Source organism: Panthera tigris, chromosome B4 (assembly GCF_018350195.1).
Source record: "Panthera tigris isolate Pti1 chromosome B4, P.tigris_Pti1_mat1.1, whole genome shotgun sequence".
Taxonomy (NCBI): Eukaryota; Metazoa; Chordata; class Mammalia; order Carnivora; family Felidae; genus Panthera; species Panthera tigris.
The window spans coordinates 24,807,035-24,824,183 of record NC_056666.1 but is presented as its reverse complement, the minus strand read 5'-3'; the positions used below and the strand labels follow the sequence as shown (position 1 = coordinate 24,824,183).

The 17,149-nt window shown below is 34.8% G+C and overlaps 1 protein-coding gene across 14 annotated transcripts in view; it reads right to left on the bottom strand.

Annotated features, from left to right (window-relative positions):
- Positions 1-17,149, bottom strand: part of LOC102960429 (ankyrin repeat domain-containing protein 26) — a 136,212-nt gene that overhangs the window by 47,341 nt on the left and 71,722 nt on the right. For 11 of the 14 annotated variants that reach the window (XR_006219702.1, XR_006219701.1, XR_006219703.1 and 8 more), the window contains 9 exons: positions 15,410-15,577; positions 13,190-13,223; positions 12,496-12,631; positions 9,074-9,287; positions 7,110-7,293; positions 4,074-5,030; positions 2,154-2,306; positions 454-524; positions 31-124 (listed from right to left, as the gene is read on the bottom strand). Coding sequence is in view for 10 of the 14 variants with exons in the window: in XM_042991280.1 (XP_042847214.1) it covers positions 31-124; positions 454-524; positions 2,154-2,306; positions 4,074-5,030; positions 7,110-7,293; positions 9,074-9,287; positions 12,496-12,631; positions 13,190-13,223; positions 15,410-15,577 (2,011 nt within the window). In the remaining 4 variants the exon portion in view is untranslated. The remainder of the gene's footprint in view (positions 1-30; positions 125-453; positions 525-2,153; positions 2,307-4,073; positions 5,031-7,109; positions 7,294-9,073; positions 9,288-12,495; positions 12,632-13,189; positions 13,224-15,409; positions 15,578-17,149) is intronic. The other 3 variants (XM_042991282.1, XM_042991283.1, XM_042991277.1) reach the window with 3 other exon arrangements.

The following is a 17,149-nucleotide window of genomic DNA, read 5'->3' as shown; positions in this document are numbered from 1 at the left end:
AGTAGGGCAGACATTAAGAGACGGACTTACCAAACTTGTCCTTAACAAGTTGCTCTGAAGATCTTGAATTTGGGCTGCTTGCTGTTTGATGGTTTCTTCTTGCCTGGTATTTTTAACCTCTAGCCTAAAATGCAGATCTTAAGATAATTATTCTCACACATAAATTTAAAAAAATACCGTATAATTTCTGAACAAATGAGGGCATTACATAAATCCTTAAAATTTTATCAAGAGGAGGATTTGGCAATTGTGCCATTTTTCTCGTTGTGTTTTGTGGATAAGGTGCAACATTGAGAGATAATATGCCACAATCTGCATTTCAAAATAGCTCAAAGCTGGAATTTGTACCCAGCTTAACAAAGATATACTGGCATAACTAATACATTTCTCATACTACACTGCTTATCTGCTTTATAAATAATCAAGCTATTTTCTGTGAGGATTAAATTATACTTTTGCATATGATCTTTCGTCTTCTCAGCATATCTTACGGCCTCTGCATGTCGATCCTGTGCTTCTTGCAACTAGAATAAAGAAAAAGTAATAATTTTAACTACTGGCAATCTAGTAGAACACCATCACCTGTTCTTGTAACTACATTTTTTTTTTTTTTTACTTGAGAGAGAGAGAGAGAGAGAGAGAGAGAGAGAGAGAGAAAGAGAGAGAGAGACCGCATGCATAAGTGGGGAAGAGAGGCAGAGGGAGAGACAGAGAAAATCGTAAGCAGGCTGCAAGCTCAGGGAGAAGCCTGATGAGGGGCTCGGTCTCATGACCGGTCTCAAGATGTGGGGTTTGGGATCATGACTGAGTGGAAATTAAGAATCAGGACGCTCAACCAACTATGCCGCCCAAGTGCCCCTGTAACTAAAATCTTATTGGACCCAGCCACACTCTCCTCTACATGCTGACTGATGGCTACTTTTAGGTCATAACAGCAGAGCTGAGCTGCTACAACAGACTACGGCCTACGAAGACAAAAATGTTTAAATACTCTTACAGAATAGCTTACCAACCTTACTCTACTACAAAAACATAACATTTTTAATGTTTTTAAATTATATATGATCAGATAAACATACAACTTTATCTACTGGTCAAACGGAGGAAATATAGGGAATTACCTTATGGTAAACATTTCTGTTTTCATACTCCAAGCACCGCATCAACTATGATTTCAAATATTCACATAGGTGAATGACATTGCTATTCTAGTGATTATATAACTTAACATGTTGTTTTCAATGGCAACAAGATGTTTCATGGAATAGTTTGAGAAGCAGTATCTTAGTAGGAGCCAAAATGCCTGGGTCTGAATTCCCAATTCTGCTGGTTATTACCTATATGACCTTGAGCAAATTACTTAAAACTTCTGTGTCTCAGTTTCTGCATCTATAAAATGAAGATAATAGCATCTACTGGGGCACCTGGGTGGCTCACTCAGTTCAGCATCTGACTTCGACTCAGGTCATGATCTCGCAGTTTGTGAGTTTGAGCCCCGCATCGGGTTCTGTGCTCACAGCTCAGAGCCTGGATCCTGCTTCAGATTCTGTGTCTCCTCCTCTCTCTGCCCTCCCCATGCCCATGCTCTGTCTCTGTTTCTCAATAATGAATAAACGTTAAAAATAATAAGAAGAATAATAGCATCTACCGGGGCATCTGGGTGGCTAAGTCAGTTAAGCATCCAATTCTTGCTTCCAGCTCAGGTCATGATCTCATGGTTCATGAAACTGAGCCCCACGTTGGCTCTGCACTGACAGAATGGACCCTGCTTGGGATTCTCTCTCTCCTCTCTCTGCCCCTCCCCTGTTAACATGCATCCACACACTCTCTCTTGCTCTTTCTCTCTCAAAATAAATAAACTTTAAAAAAAAATTTTAAGTTAAACAAAGAAAAAAAAGTGTCAATTCCTATGAGGAAGGATACAAAAGCTTCAACTTTCCTAAGAGTAAATATTATAAGAAAAAATATATAACACAAATAGTAGAATAAAAGAGTTTAAGAAATAAATGCATTGTAAAGATACTAAAATCATAATGAATTAATTATAATGAAAATACAAAAGGAAGTGGTCTATGGAAATTAGTATCCTAAAACACTTTATATTATTTGACCAGCTATAAGTTAGCTGTTGACAGATTACATTTAATACATGCCTGATTTCTGACTTGACCTAATTTCTTCTTTAGATCCCGTGTCTCATCTTCTAAACTAAGACGATAACGTGATGTAACCTCCAGGGAAGCCTCTGACATAGACTGTTTCTTCAGAGTATCAGCCAGTTCTTGTTGAAGTTGTCTCATAACTACCTAATAAGACATTTCTGTTACTGATTTTATAAATCATCTTATTATTAAATTATGTTAATAATATACAACTCTAACATACATACTTTGAGAAATATCACCACATACATCAATTAACCATCTTTTCCTAACACGTACACATTCCTATTTACTGAATTCAGTTAAAGAACAAAAGGTGTTATATCTCCCTGGCTAGTCAGGATGATGTCACTTAGATAATGAATCCAGCCTATCTGTTCTCCACTGGTGAATTTGCAAAGCTTCATAACCTACAGAAGTCTCAAAAAGAAATGGGGACATAGTGGGCACAGCAGTCGTAAATTCTACATTATGAAAGGTTTTCCCTCTTTTTTTATTACAGGTTTAAGTTACCGTCAGAGTTCCTCACATATCCAATTCTCTGCTCTTATCCTTCTAATAGAGTCCTATCTCAGAACCAAAGTAAAGTCATTCCAATGGCCCCTGCTTCCATCCCCCTCCCTGACCTCAGCTCCTACAGCTCTCTCCCCTACTCACTCCATTCCTGCTAAACAAGAATCCTGCAACCCCTCCTTGGTCTGAAAATGGAGATCCAATGCCAAATTAATAAATCACAGAGAGATACAATTCTCTTTGTACTGGACAAACTTATGCCCACATGACAGTAACTCAGCTTCGAAATGAGCAAATTATTTGTAAAAATATTTAAAATAAGTTATAAATAGCAGTGGGAAGATTACTCAAAGATAGCTTTGCTAAAACTCACCACAGTTGTCCCAAATTATGATTTAGTGAAAAGTAGATGCCTTTAAAGAATTAAGAGGTTGTAGGAACACATGATTTGAGACTGAAAATTAAAATTTATGTGAATAAAAATAAAATCATACCAACTTAAAATGTATAAAAAGCTACCAAAGGAAAAGTACTACCAGATAGAGCACCTACACTTCATTTCATCTGGGAAATCTGAAGTTACTGTCCGGTTAACTCAATTAATTGAATCTCTATTTCAAAATACTCATTTTACATTTGAGCATTTTCATTTACCAGCTCACCACAGTAATAAAATGTGGTGGCAAAGATTAAAATTTTTATGGGAGGGTTTGTCGGTTAAGCGACCAACTCTTGAATTCGGCTCAGGTCATGAATCCCACAGTTCATGAGTTCTAGAACCCTGTGTCGGGCTCCACCCTGGCAGTGCAGAACCTGCTTGGCATTTTCTCTCTCTCTGCCCCTCCCCAACTCATGTTCTCTCTCTCTCTCTCAAACTAAACTTAAAAAAATTATTATTGTATGGGGCGCCTGGGTGGCTCAGTCGGTTGAGCGGCCGACTTCGGCTCAGGTCATGATCTCGCGGTCCGTGAGTTCGAGCCCCGCGTTGGGCTCTGTGCTGACAGCTCAGAGCCTGGAGCCTGCTTCAGATTCTGTGTCTCCCTCTCTCTGACCCTCCCCCATTCATGCTCTGTTTCTCTCTGTCTCAAAAAATAAATTTAAAAAGTTAAAAAAAAAATTTAAAAAAAAATTATTATTGTAGCAGAAGACTATTATCTATTAACAATTTATAATTTAACATCTTAAAGTTTCATAGATGACACCATAACTTTACTCAAATTAAAGCACCTCTCAGGTCTAATTTTTATTTGTTGCATACAAGTTATGCTTTTATGTTGATTTATAGTTTTGTTTTTTTTTTTTTAATATTCAACTAGATTCAAAATTCAGCCATAATCAAGTATTACCAGAATTTTCTTTCTGGAAATCTGAAAAATTCTTATCTTTCTGTATACTTACTTCTATTTTTGCTTTCTCATTTTCATAATGATACATTCTTTCTTTTAAATGTTTACATTCATCGATTAACTCTTTATTTCTTTCTCCCAGCATAAGACCTTGTTCTTCACTTTTAGCTTCAAGTTTTTTTATGATATTCTGAAACTGGTCTTGGATATTAATTACTAGCTTTTCTTTACTGTCCGCTTTGTTGTGAGCATCATCTAGTTGCTGTCTAAGCAACATATTTTCACTTTGTAGTTGAGATAACCTTTCCTCTAAGGATTCCTGCTTTGCAATGTATTTATTCACTTTACTTTGTTCGTTCTGATACATGTGTTCAATTTCCGTCTTCTGGCATTGTGTTTGGCTTAGGTCCCTTTGTACACATTCTAAAACTAAAGTCTTTTCTCTGAGAGCATCTTTTGTGTGATGGAGCTCAATTTCCAGGGCATTGAGTTTACTTTCAACTTGAGAAAGTTGCTGAGAAAGAACTTCATTGTTGTCTTGTAGATTAGACACATCAAAATTCATTTTGTCCTGTAAGTGAAACCATTCATCTCTTGCTCTCTGGAAAGCAAGTTCTAGGTCTCTTCTTGATGTCTGACTCTGATCATGATCGTGTACAGCAGTAGCCAGTCTAGCACGGTATGATTCAACTTCTGCTTCCAGGCTCTCTTTATTTTGTTTTTCATGCTCCAGTTTAGAGTTTAGCATCGTAATCTCAGCAGTCAGAACATTAAGCTGTCCACTATATTGGAATATTGTTTTTGATAATGTTTCCTCATTCTGTTTTATGGTCTTTTGAAGATTGTCATTCTCTTCTTTTACAATTTCAATGTCTTCACAATATTTCGTTTCCTTTCCCTGGTTCTGATTTTTTATGGTGTCTATTTCCAGTCTTAGCATGGCAATTTCATCCTGCAACATGTGGTTTTTATGCAACAGGTCTTGTTTTTTCTCATGACTATCAGAAAGCTAAGTAAAACAAAGGAAATTTTCAGATAGCACTCAATAAAATGACATTATATCATGATTTTCTTTCCAATTACAGTATAATCTATGTTTATACAATGAAAACGTTGCAAGGGGTGCCAGCATGGCTCAGTTGGTTAAGCCTCTGACTCTCAATTTTGGCTCAGGGAATGATCTCAGATTCTGTGGGTTTAAGCCCCGCATCAGGCTCTGTGCTGACAGTACGGAACCTGCTTGGGATTCTCTCTTTCCCTCTCCCTGCCCCTTCCTGGCTTGTGCTCTCTCTCTCAAAAATAAATAAATACACATGGAAGGAAGGAAGGAAGGAAGGAAGGAAGATTATAGTAAGTGAATATCCAACTGGAAAAAAATAAAGTTGGCTCCAAATCTCAAATTGTATACAAGCATAAGTTCCCAAAAGTTCAGAACTTTAACTGAAGATAATGAAGGCATGAAAGTAAAAAAGAATTCGTGAGAAAAGTTTTCAGAATCTCAGTATTGGTTTACAACAAACCAGAAGGCCTGAAATAAAAGATTAATAAATCTGACTACACTTAAAAATTGAGTTTACAGTAGATATCGAACACAGCTACCCCACAGTAAAATCGTTAGCTCTGCATCTACTTGGACAGATTAAATTTCCTAAAATTCTTTTTTCCTGAGAATATTTCATAGATATCTACTTTGCTAATATTTCTACAGTCAGTTATAAGAATATATCTATTGATAACTGACAAATCTAGGCACTGTACTATAATATAAACACTTCTCCATACATCAATGAACTCATTTGGTTATCATAATTCTAGAATGCAGAGATTAAAACTGTGAGCTGCAGGACTCTGCCCAGGTCTTCTCACTCCACAACTAGTGCTCCTGCACCAACCACTGCTACTTCTCTAGTGTAAATACACAAGTACGAAAGAAGTCTTGGATTTCAAAATACTGATAGGAAATAAGGTGAAATTTATACATCTCTTAGAAAATCATGAGATTATTTACTGCTGCAATAACTTGTATTTCCTCTTCATGTTGAAAATAGTAATAAATAAAAAATAATAATAAATAAAAAAATAAAATAGTAATAAAAAGAGGGGAAATACACTCCACTATTTTATTAGGAATAAAATACCTATCAATAAATTATCATTAAGTATATAGCATAGCATACCATTGTTTCAAAAGTTCCTTGTAATGAAATAGGATGCTACTTGAAGCAAAGTGTTACTTTTCTCAAAAGTAGGAGACTTGATACCCAAAATATGATCTGTGAACTGGCTACACTCGTCCTCCTGTCCATTAGCAGAAGTGTTAAACTAACCTATTAATATATCAAGGCAGTGAAGTAACTGTTCAAAACCAAAACACATGTTGCTAGTAGCAATAGTTTTGAAATTAGGGAAAGCTCATCGATTCCTACAGAAAGTAATAAAAGCCTCTTATTTGGATGAGGACATTATGAATGTCACTATTTGCTGGAGACAAATGCATTTAATCAAGAATATTATTTTATCAAATGAAGCAAAAATGCCACCGCCCCCCCATGCCCCTCCCCAAAAATATATATGCTTTTAAAATCCTGTATAGTTTCCATGATGTACAGTGTTCGGTTTTTAAAATATATATATATACATACATGGAGAAAAAGTAGTAATTAAAAAAATAAAATATATACAAATACATACACACATGTACTTCAAAATAGCTAAAGAAGAAACCTTAGAATTAGTTTTCTTATGAGCCATTTCTATCTCCTTTTGTTTGCAAAGGTGATTGTTTAGAATTCCATCCTGGAATTCTCTGGCATTCTGTGGTGGAGAAAGTTGCCACTGAGTGTCACTGCACTTTTCTACAACCTGTAGATACATTTCATTATGATTCTGGTCTCATACCGTTAAAAAAAAGGTCAAAAGCTGAAGAGGAGAACTTTAAAAAAATATTCAAAGGACCATGATCCCATGTTTTAATTTATTTGAAACCTAAATAATATATATTGAATCAAAGGGATACCATAAAATATATGTATAATACACTATATAATATTGATGGAAATACACAATTTTTTATCAAAAAGTAATTTACCTGATTCAAATGATTTTTTGTGGCCTTCAATTCCATGTTTAGTGTTCTAAGAGCGAGTTCAAATTGTTGCTTTGTTTCAACTTCTTTATTATATTGGTCTTCTTTTCTTCTTAACCTCTCCCTAATTTTTTCATATAACATATCAGCATTTCTTCTTTTTTCTTCTTCTTGTTTTAAAGTAAATCTGCAATTAAATATGCTTATTTTAAAATTTGTTTTGTTAGAAATAAAAAGTTCCTCCTATGATCTGGTTCCACATGTTGGCTTACTGTCCAAATGAAATTTCTATGTTCTCAAATTTTTTTCCTTTCTAGGGCTGTTTTTCTCACTTGAATCTCTTCCAAAAGATATATACAAATGAAAGGAAGCAATGAGAAAGCATTATGCAACTTAGTTTTAGTCAGTAATAACTCTGGTAGATGTTGTAAGAAAGGAAGTGTGAAATTATTCAGAAAAGTTAGAGTTGAAAATTACCCCTTTTCCTACAGGTGTAATTATTCCTCCATAGGACAGATAATTCAGTTACTCATTAAAAAGAGAAGTTACTGTTTATAAACAATTTTATCAATTCACTGGAAATAAATTTCCACTTGACGAAACATTACAGGTACCTCCAAAAATGATGTGCAGCGTAAGAGAGCATCTGCGGATGTTGTTTACACAACTTACACGTGCAGATGACTGTCATCCAAGACTAGGCTAGCGAGTCTAATATCTGTTGCCCTACACTTTTTGTTTCTTCTTCCACCACACTTGCAACTTACCTTGTTGATTATCTACTTTATGAATCACTTAAGAATCCCTTCTAGAACAACACAGGATACATATTAAGTAAACAATAAAGAGTAATATGTGATTTCAGCATACACGTTTGAATTAATTTTATCTACCTATGACAGAGATGTTGAAAAACTTATCAGTAATCACTTTCCGTATTACTTTTTTAATGTTTATTCATTTTTGAGAGAGAAAGGGAGAGCACATGCAAACAAAGGAGGGGGCAGAGAGAGGGAGACAAAATCTGAAGTGGGCTCTGCACTGACAACAGAGAGCTCGATGTGGGGCTCAAACTCATGAACCCTGAGATCATGACCTGAGCCAAAGTCAGACACCTACCTGACTGAGCCACCCAGGCACCCCCATTTCACTTTGTTTAAATTTTTTATTGAGAGAGACATGACACAAGTGAGAGAGGGTGGAGAGAGAGAAAGAGACAGAATCCCACGAGGGGCAGAGAGAGAGGGAGAGACAGAGAGAGAAGAGGGGTTCACCTGAAACGGGGCTCGTGCTCACCCAAAGCAGGGCTCGAGCCCACCCAAAGCGGGGCTCAAACTCATGAGATCATCACCTGAGCTGAAGTCAGATGCTTAACCAACTGAGCCACCCAGGCACCCCCACTTTACTTTTTTAACCCTGAACGTTGAGAATAAAACAGAATCAATTTTTGGGAATTTTTCTGTCTTGAGAAAAATGACCATTTTATACTCTGTTGCTGGGTATAGAGATTAATATAAACTTTCCCGAGAACAATTGAACAATGTGGATTAAAGACCTTTTTAAAAATTTGTATACTTTAATCAAATAATATATATTGATGAATTTATTCCAAGTAACCAGAAATGTAGAAACAGATTTATATAAAAGACATTCCTTACAGCATTCATTAAAATACAGAAAAATGAAAAACAAGCAAAATTCAATCTGTTAAATAATGACGTTTCTATATGGTGGACTTTTAAATGGCCATTAAACTTATGATTTGGAAAATACATTAAATTATTACAAGTATTCACTGTTAAGAACTTGCTGTATTATTTCCAAGAACCTCACACTTCACAACACTAAAGAAGTTTTCTTTCCTGTAAAATCCCACATGGTAAGTTAGCAGTTACAAAACTGTCCCTATACATCTGTAGTATAAAAGTAAACAGTTCAAATGTTTCTTTAAAACCAAGATGCTATACCTCAAACTGCAGAATTCATGTTCCCATTCCACTTTTTGATGCTCTAACCGTGATTTCATGTCTTTTGCTTCTCGTAGCTCGTTTTGTAGTGCACTAACTGTTTTTTCCATTTTTTTAATTTTTCCTGTAAGTAGTTTACAGTGACTTTTGTTAAGTTTCATTAATCTTTCATAGGAAAGAACTATATCTTGGATTTTCAAGAAGCCAACAGTATCTACATCAGAGAAGAAACAGAAATAAAATATATGAGTACTTTTTGCATATACAGGACTGTGCATTTTCAATTTACTCATTCACACATTAAATAAATATATACCTTCAATGTAAGACATTATACTCAGCTCTACAGATACAATAGAGAAGACCCCTGGTTCTCAATTAGCTTAAAGTCTAGTGAAGGAGAAAGACAACTCAAATGATAATTCTAAATTCAGATAGTTCCTATTAGAAAACAGAGTTCTGTGATCATAACTTGATCTAGATTGGGCCCAAGGAAGATAGATTTCCCTGAGGAAGAGGAATAAGGATACTGAGGAATGAAGGATAAGCAGGAGGCAATTAAGCAAATGAGGAAGACAAGCACTCTCGACAGTCTAGATAGAGTACGTGCCGAAGTTCCACTGTAATCTGCTTCTGGCCAAGATGGAGTAACACGTACTGATTGAGCTTCCTACCTGAAGCAAGCAAAAACAAAACAGACAAAATACAACTTTAACATGATTTTCAAGACACAGAACCTCAGACAATGAAGGACAATGATCCCTGAAAACAAAACATGTTAGCCTAACACATGCCCAAGCTCACTGCCTTGAGAGAATGTTCAGGCTACGACACGGGAGAAAAGCATTATTTAAATAGCCTACACCAGACTCCTTGAGTTGAGATGATGAAACTGAGAGTCTGGCAAATTCAAGGCAGATAGAGATGACAGGTCAGCATATAGGAGAGGAGAAAGCAGAACAGAGAAAAAACCCTGGAGATCAGCAAAGGGCCCCCTTTGGGTATTCAGCAGGGTAACAACCAATGCATACATGGAAGGAAGTCATTAAGGGAAAAAAATCTGAAAAGAGTAGAGGAAACACTCCCTGGTACTCTCACAGAACAAGGGACAGTATCTATTCACATTAGCTAGGATAGAAAAACTCATAATTTGCCTTAGGCTGATCACCATTCTGGATTCATCTAATAATTGGCAAGAGCAAGAGACAAAAGGATAAAACTGTTCGTAAGTAACATAACTATATCTCCAAACAAAGCATGAAAAGATAAGTAGAGGCATAGAAGCTATTGTTTTAAAAAACTGAATGGCACTCACAGAGATGTAAACTATGTTAGACATGAAAAATACAATGGACAGGAATAAACACATATTAGACATCACAAGATGTCTAATCACAAGAAAAAATGGCCAAAATCTTTCTAAACTGAATGAAAACTATAATCCCACAGATCCAGGAAGGATCTGTCTGGGAAAGAAGAAATGTAAGTAAACTATTGTAATTTTCTTAAACTATATATGATGTGGTATAACATTAATGGAAGCTAGACTGTGATGTTTAACCCACAGACTATAAAACCTAAACCAACCACTACAATAGCAAAACTACAAAGTTCTAGCTAGTATCCAAAATCTGTAAAAAACTCACCAAACTCCACACCAAAAAACAAATAATCTGGGGAAGAAATGGGTAGAAGACATGAATAGACACTCTTCCAAAGAAGACATCCAGATGGCCAACAGACACATGAGAAGCTGCTCAATGTCACTCCTCATCAGGGAAATACAAATCAAAACCACAACGAGGTATCACCTCACGCCAGTCAGAGTGGCTAAAATGAACAAATCAGGAGGCTATAGATGCTGGGGAGGGTGTGGAGAAACAGGAACGCTATTGCACTGTTGGTGGGAATGCAAAATGGTGCCGCCACTCTGGAAAACAGTGTGGAGGTTCCTCAAAAAATTAAAAATAGATCTACCCTATGACCCAGCAATAGCACTGCTAGGAATTTACCCAAGGGATATAGGAGTGCTGTTGCGTAGGGGCACTTGTACCCCAATGTTTATAACAGCACTTTCAACAATCGCCAAATTATGGAAAGAGCCTAAATGTCCATCAACTGACGAATGGATAAAGAAATTGTGGTTTTTATACATAACGGAATACTACGTGGAAATGAGAAAGAATGAAATATGGCCTTTTGTAGCAATGTGGATGAACTGGAGAAGTGTTATGCTAAGTGAAATAAGCCATACAGAGAAAGACAGATACCATATGTTTTCACACTTCTGTGGATCCTGAGAAACTTAACAGAAGACCATGGGGGAGGGGAAGGAAAAAAAAAGTTAGAGAGGGAGAGAGCCAAACCATAAGAGACTCTTAAAAACTGAGAATAAACTGAGGGATGATGGGGAGTGGGGGCGGGGGGTGGTGGTGATGGGCATTGAGGAGGGCACCTGTTGGGATGAGCACTGGGTGTTGTATGGAAACCAATTTGACAATAAATTTCATATTAAAAAAAAAAAACAAGGAAGATATACAGATGTCAAACAAGCACATGAAAATATGCCCAACACCATCAGTTATTAGGGAGATGTATATTAAAACCATAATGATATATATACTAAATATACATCCAAATGTCTAGGATTTAAAAAGCTGACAATACTAAGTGTTCATGAATATGTATGTAGGAATTGGTGCTCTCACAGACTGCTGGTGGGAATGGAAAACGGTGCAACTCCTTTAGAAAACGATTTGGCAGCTTCATAATAAGGGAATATAGAGGGACATGAGATTTTTAAGGGTGATGAATATGTTAACTGTCTGGATTATGGTTATCGTTTCATACGTGTAAACATATGTCAAAACTATCAAATGACATACTTCATATATGTGCAGTTTACCTAACTAAAGCTGTTGGAAACAAAAAGCTCTTTCACAGGAAGAAATGTCTAAAACAATGGATAAGACACAGATGGAAAGAAGGATGTAAAACAATGCAAGATGAAGCCAGAGGACTGTGGCCTTTAACCTAATAGCAATGAGAAGTAATAGCTAAGCTTTAAGCAAGGAGGTAACATGATGAAATACACATTTTTAAAAAGACATAATAATTATGGCTGCAGTGCAGACCAAGGTCTTGGGAGGCTGAACGGCAGGGAAAACAGTCCTGAGGTTATTTCAGTAATCTAGGAGAAAAATAATGACCTGACCTGGGTGAAGGCACAGAAGAGAAGCAGAGTTAACAAACATTAGATGTGCCATTCCCACTAAGAAAGGTACAGTAGAAATGATGACTCTTTGGCTGACAGGATACAATAGTTCTCCTTTAATAGAAAACATATTTCTGAGATGAGCAACTCTACACTATAGCAGGTGTGCACATATTACTACAGCAATATACATAAAAACGCTTCCTACCTTTACAATCCATGCCAAGTTGTTCAACTAGCAACATGAAATTCTTAGAGTAAGGCAACTCACAATCCTCTGAAGCTGTTTCAGACGACTGAATTAAGTCGACAAGGTCATCCATAGACGTAACTTGCTTTTTGACCTATTAAATAATATTATTTCAAAATGTCCCCCAAATATTTATAAAATATACTAGGTATAGAGAAGTGATAAATACCCATCTTTTTATAAAAACAAAAACAGGGGCACCTCGGTGGCTCAGTCGGTTGAGCATCCGACTCCATTTTGGTTCAGGTCATGACCTCAGGGTTCCTGAGTTTGAGTCCCATGTTGACCTCCACAATGACAGCATGGAGCCTGCTTGGGATTCTCTCTCCCCCTCTCCCTCTGCCCCTCCCCTACTTGTGCGTGCTCTCTCTCAAAATAAATTTTAAAAATAAGTAAATAAACATTTAAAAGCAAAACCACAGAGACATTTTAAAAGAACAGATTTTTATGAAAAAGACACCATTATCAATAGCTAGTATTTCTAAATAAATTTTTCATAGAAAATGTCTCTACAGCAAAGGAAGATTTTCTATTTTTTCACTACATCTTTCATAAAGTTTTTACCACTGAATAATATTTCTAATAAATATTTATCAAAATAATATAATAAAAATAAAATAAATAACAAAATTATATTGTATATTTTTCTTACCTTGTTCTTTTTCTTAGAAATTTTCTTTGCAGGTCTGAAAAAACCCAACAATTCTTTTCAGGCAAATATTAAATACTTAAAATACAAAGGATATTTAAACCTATTGTTTTGGATATAAAATCCCTGCATTTGAAACTAATTTTCTACAAAGGGGATTAAACAACAGAGTAACATTAAACAACATAGAAAATATACTACTGCTAATATTAACAAAGGATTAGGTGTATCCAGTTGTAGTATATGTGCTGCTGAAGCGAGCACAACAAAGTACTAAATTTAGATAAAAACTAACAAAAGCAAAGGAAAATCCTAATGCTACTTGCATTATTTGATAGGAATGATACCATTGTTTTTGTTGTTGTCATTTTTACTAAAAATAAGCTTTTACTGGCACTAAAACCTACTTGGAAAGTGCAAGTCCTTATATGAAAGAACCCCTTTTTAACAATCATGATATTAACGTGTTGAAGACTCACTATGCAACTACTATCTAGGTATTATTATGAGCACTTTACATGTCTTAAAGGTATTTTAAGCCTCACAACAATTCTATGAAGTAGGTTGTCATATTAGTATTTTACACAGGAAGAAAATGAGGCAAAGAAAGTCGAAGTGACTTGCCCAAGAAGCCCTAATAGCTGGCCAAGAACAGACCCTGAATTCAAACCCAGGAATGTGCCTTCAAAGCATGTGTTTTATAATATGTGGTTAAAGTAATACTTAAGTGTTTCTAACTAATATAATAGCAAATGAATCTACATTATTATTCTATTTCCAGCTATAAATAACAATTTCTGACTCTTACACATTCTTTTAAGAGACTTTATACCTAGGCAATATTGGAAACCTACTTTCAATAAACTAAAGATTTGCTTCTTCTAGAGAAGTTCATCAACAGGCATTCATTCATTCATTCTACTGTTTATTCCCACGTTCAACACATACTTATTGAACATATAATCTGTGTCAATGACATTGCTGGTACAGGAAGCATGGTTTTTGTAATGTAGAGCTTTCTAGTCCAAAAGGAATAATCTGTTATGGATTACTAGTTTATTTTCCAATTGTAAATAAACAAAATCTTCCCCTTTCCCCAGAATGTAAATAAATATTAACTTGATATAACCAGATACTTTAAAGTCCCTAACAAAATCATAGCTATTCGTGATACTATCAAAGGCACTGAATATCTAAAATCATCAAGGAAGGATTAGTTCTATTCAGAATGGTCTCAGTGTTTGTGTATTTTTTATTATATATATATATGTACATAATAAAATATTATATATATTATTATATATTATATATACATTATAATATTTATTTTCTATATATTTACTTACATAATATAATATATAACATATAATAATATATAATATAAATATAATATAAATATATATTCTATATTTTATATAAATATATTTTACATATTTATATAAATATAAAATAAATATAACATAATATAGTAAATAATATATAATATAATAAATGTATAATATAATATCACACATATATAATTAGTATATATAATATATATATACACTATATAACAATACATAATACATAGAAATAATATGTACTGTAATATATATTAAAGTTATATATATAACATAATATAATATATATAATTATATATATATAATACATACACATACATATATATTTTTAAATCTGTACATTCAATTATATGAGAATACCCCATCATGGAATCAATTCTGAATAAACCAACTTTTCCACAAAATTACATGAATAGTAGTACTAAGGACAATTACTATAATCTTTAAAAGATAATGTAATACAATCAACAAACTTCCTAATGTTTGGAAACACAAACAATTTTAAATTAACTAACCGTGTCTATCTCTATTGATCATTTCCAACAGAATACATACTCTAAAAGCTCCCATCTTAAAAAGAGAAAGAAAATGCCTTTGCAATTCACATTCTTTTTCAGTTATCATCCATTTCTCTATTACCTTTCCCAATTAAAATGCTCTAAGGAGTTGTTTACACTTACCTTCCATACTTCCATGGTGACTACTGAAACTGCTCCTTGACAAAGTTACTTAACCTCATCATAACTTTTCAAGCAGTGTATTTGATATGTTGAGTATTTCTTGCTTTAGCTTGGACCTACCTACACTACAGCATTTTATTTTCACAAAAGGTAACCACTGCTAAAATTCCTTCACAGGGAAATAAAGAATTGATAGACTTTACCTGCTTTCATGCTGATCCTTTTCACTTAAACTGCTGCTCTCATTCATTTGTAGTAGACCACCAGTTAGGGAATCGGCCTTCTTCAACACTGGTGTGATCACAGATTCTTCTGATGTCCCTTCTTCATCTTCACCTTTCTTTAACTTCTTATGTAAACCAGGTTCACTACTTTAAAAAAAATCCATTAAAAATCCATATAAAAAGCCAACGTTTTCTAATAATTTTACTGATAAAGAATAAAAAGACAATTTTCATAAAGTTCTGAATTTTACCCATCTGACTTAATTTATTAATTCACAGAACAGTGATGAAGTACCAACCATATACAAGGAAATACTCATCTGTTGCTTCAAACACAGATAAATATATAATTATAATACAATGTGATTTGTAAGAATTGACATATGAAAAGCTGTAAGTGAGGACCAGAAAGGTTTTATTGAAGAGGGAAAATAAACAGGAGAGGTCACCAGGAAAAGAAACAGGAAAAAACCATTTTCTTAAGCGATTAGAATGTGAGCACAAAGATTACATAGATTGCATCTAGGTGCCTTGAAAGGAAAAGTACAAACTTTTAGGAACTTGGGGAAAAAAAGCATAAAATACATGGAAGCAAGTAGTAAGAGATAAGTCAGGAAAGAAATTCTGAAGAACCTTGAAGTTTACACTAAAAAGTTAGAGTTCACTGCCTAAAGGCAGTGACTCTTAGACATGGGAGTAATAATTAGATTTGCGCTATATTTTTGGTTTTGCTTTTAAATCTGAAAATGCTTAATTTAAACAAAGTTTTAAAATAGTATGAGGTCCATATAACATGAAAGAAGAAATCAGGGAAATATCCTAGGGGAAAAACTACTTTTAAAATACCCATATGTCAGAGTGATATCAGTATCATAGCTGAATGAGATGTACCTTGTTGCGTCTGCCCACCTACAACAAACTGGCATCTATCTACCCACGGACAAAACTGCCTTTGCAGGAGCTGTGGGGACCTAGCACCATATTCCAAGGGACTGAGGAAAAGTCTTGCCTACCTGTGCATCAGGTAACAGGCATACATACTACAGTCTATCTGTGGACCTAGCAATAGCCCATAAACTGCCTCCAGTCCCTCCCTCTCAGCCACATCTGGGAGTCCCTCCCTAGAAAACACTAAGATAATCACCCGCAGATGAGAGAGCCTTTTTGGAAAACGAGGTGTTCTGCAGAGAATTTCCAGCATACCACTGGAGCAAAAAAATCAGGTTTGGACATACTGAAGAGGTAGTCATTAAAGACTGGAGGAGGTGACTGCTACTTCAAATGCAAAGACAGCAATGCAAAATTGCAAAGAATATAAAATATCAAGGAAATATGATACCACCAAAGGATCACAATAATCTTCCAGTAATCAATCTGAAACACATGGAGATCTGTTATTTATTCAAAAGAGAATTCAAAATAGCAATTTTAAGGAAACTCAATGAGTTACAAGAAAACACAAAAAGCCAATTCAGTAAAATCAGAAAAATACTATATGAATAAAATGAGATGTTTAACAAAGAGCAGGAAATAGTAAAAAATAACTAAACAAAAATCCTGGAGCTGAAGAGTATAATGAATGAGATGAAAAAAGCAAGAGTGATCACTGACAGGAAAATGGATCAAGCAAAAAAAAAAAAAAATCTGTGAATTTAAAGACAGGAACTTTCAAATAATGCAGTCAGCAGAGAACAAAGTAAAAGAATGAAAAAGAGAGAG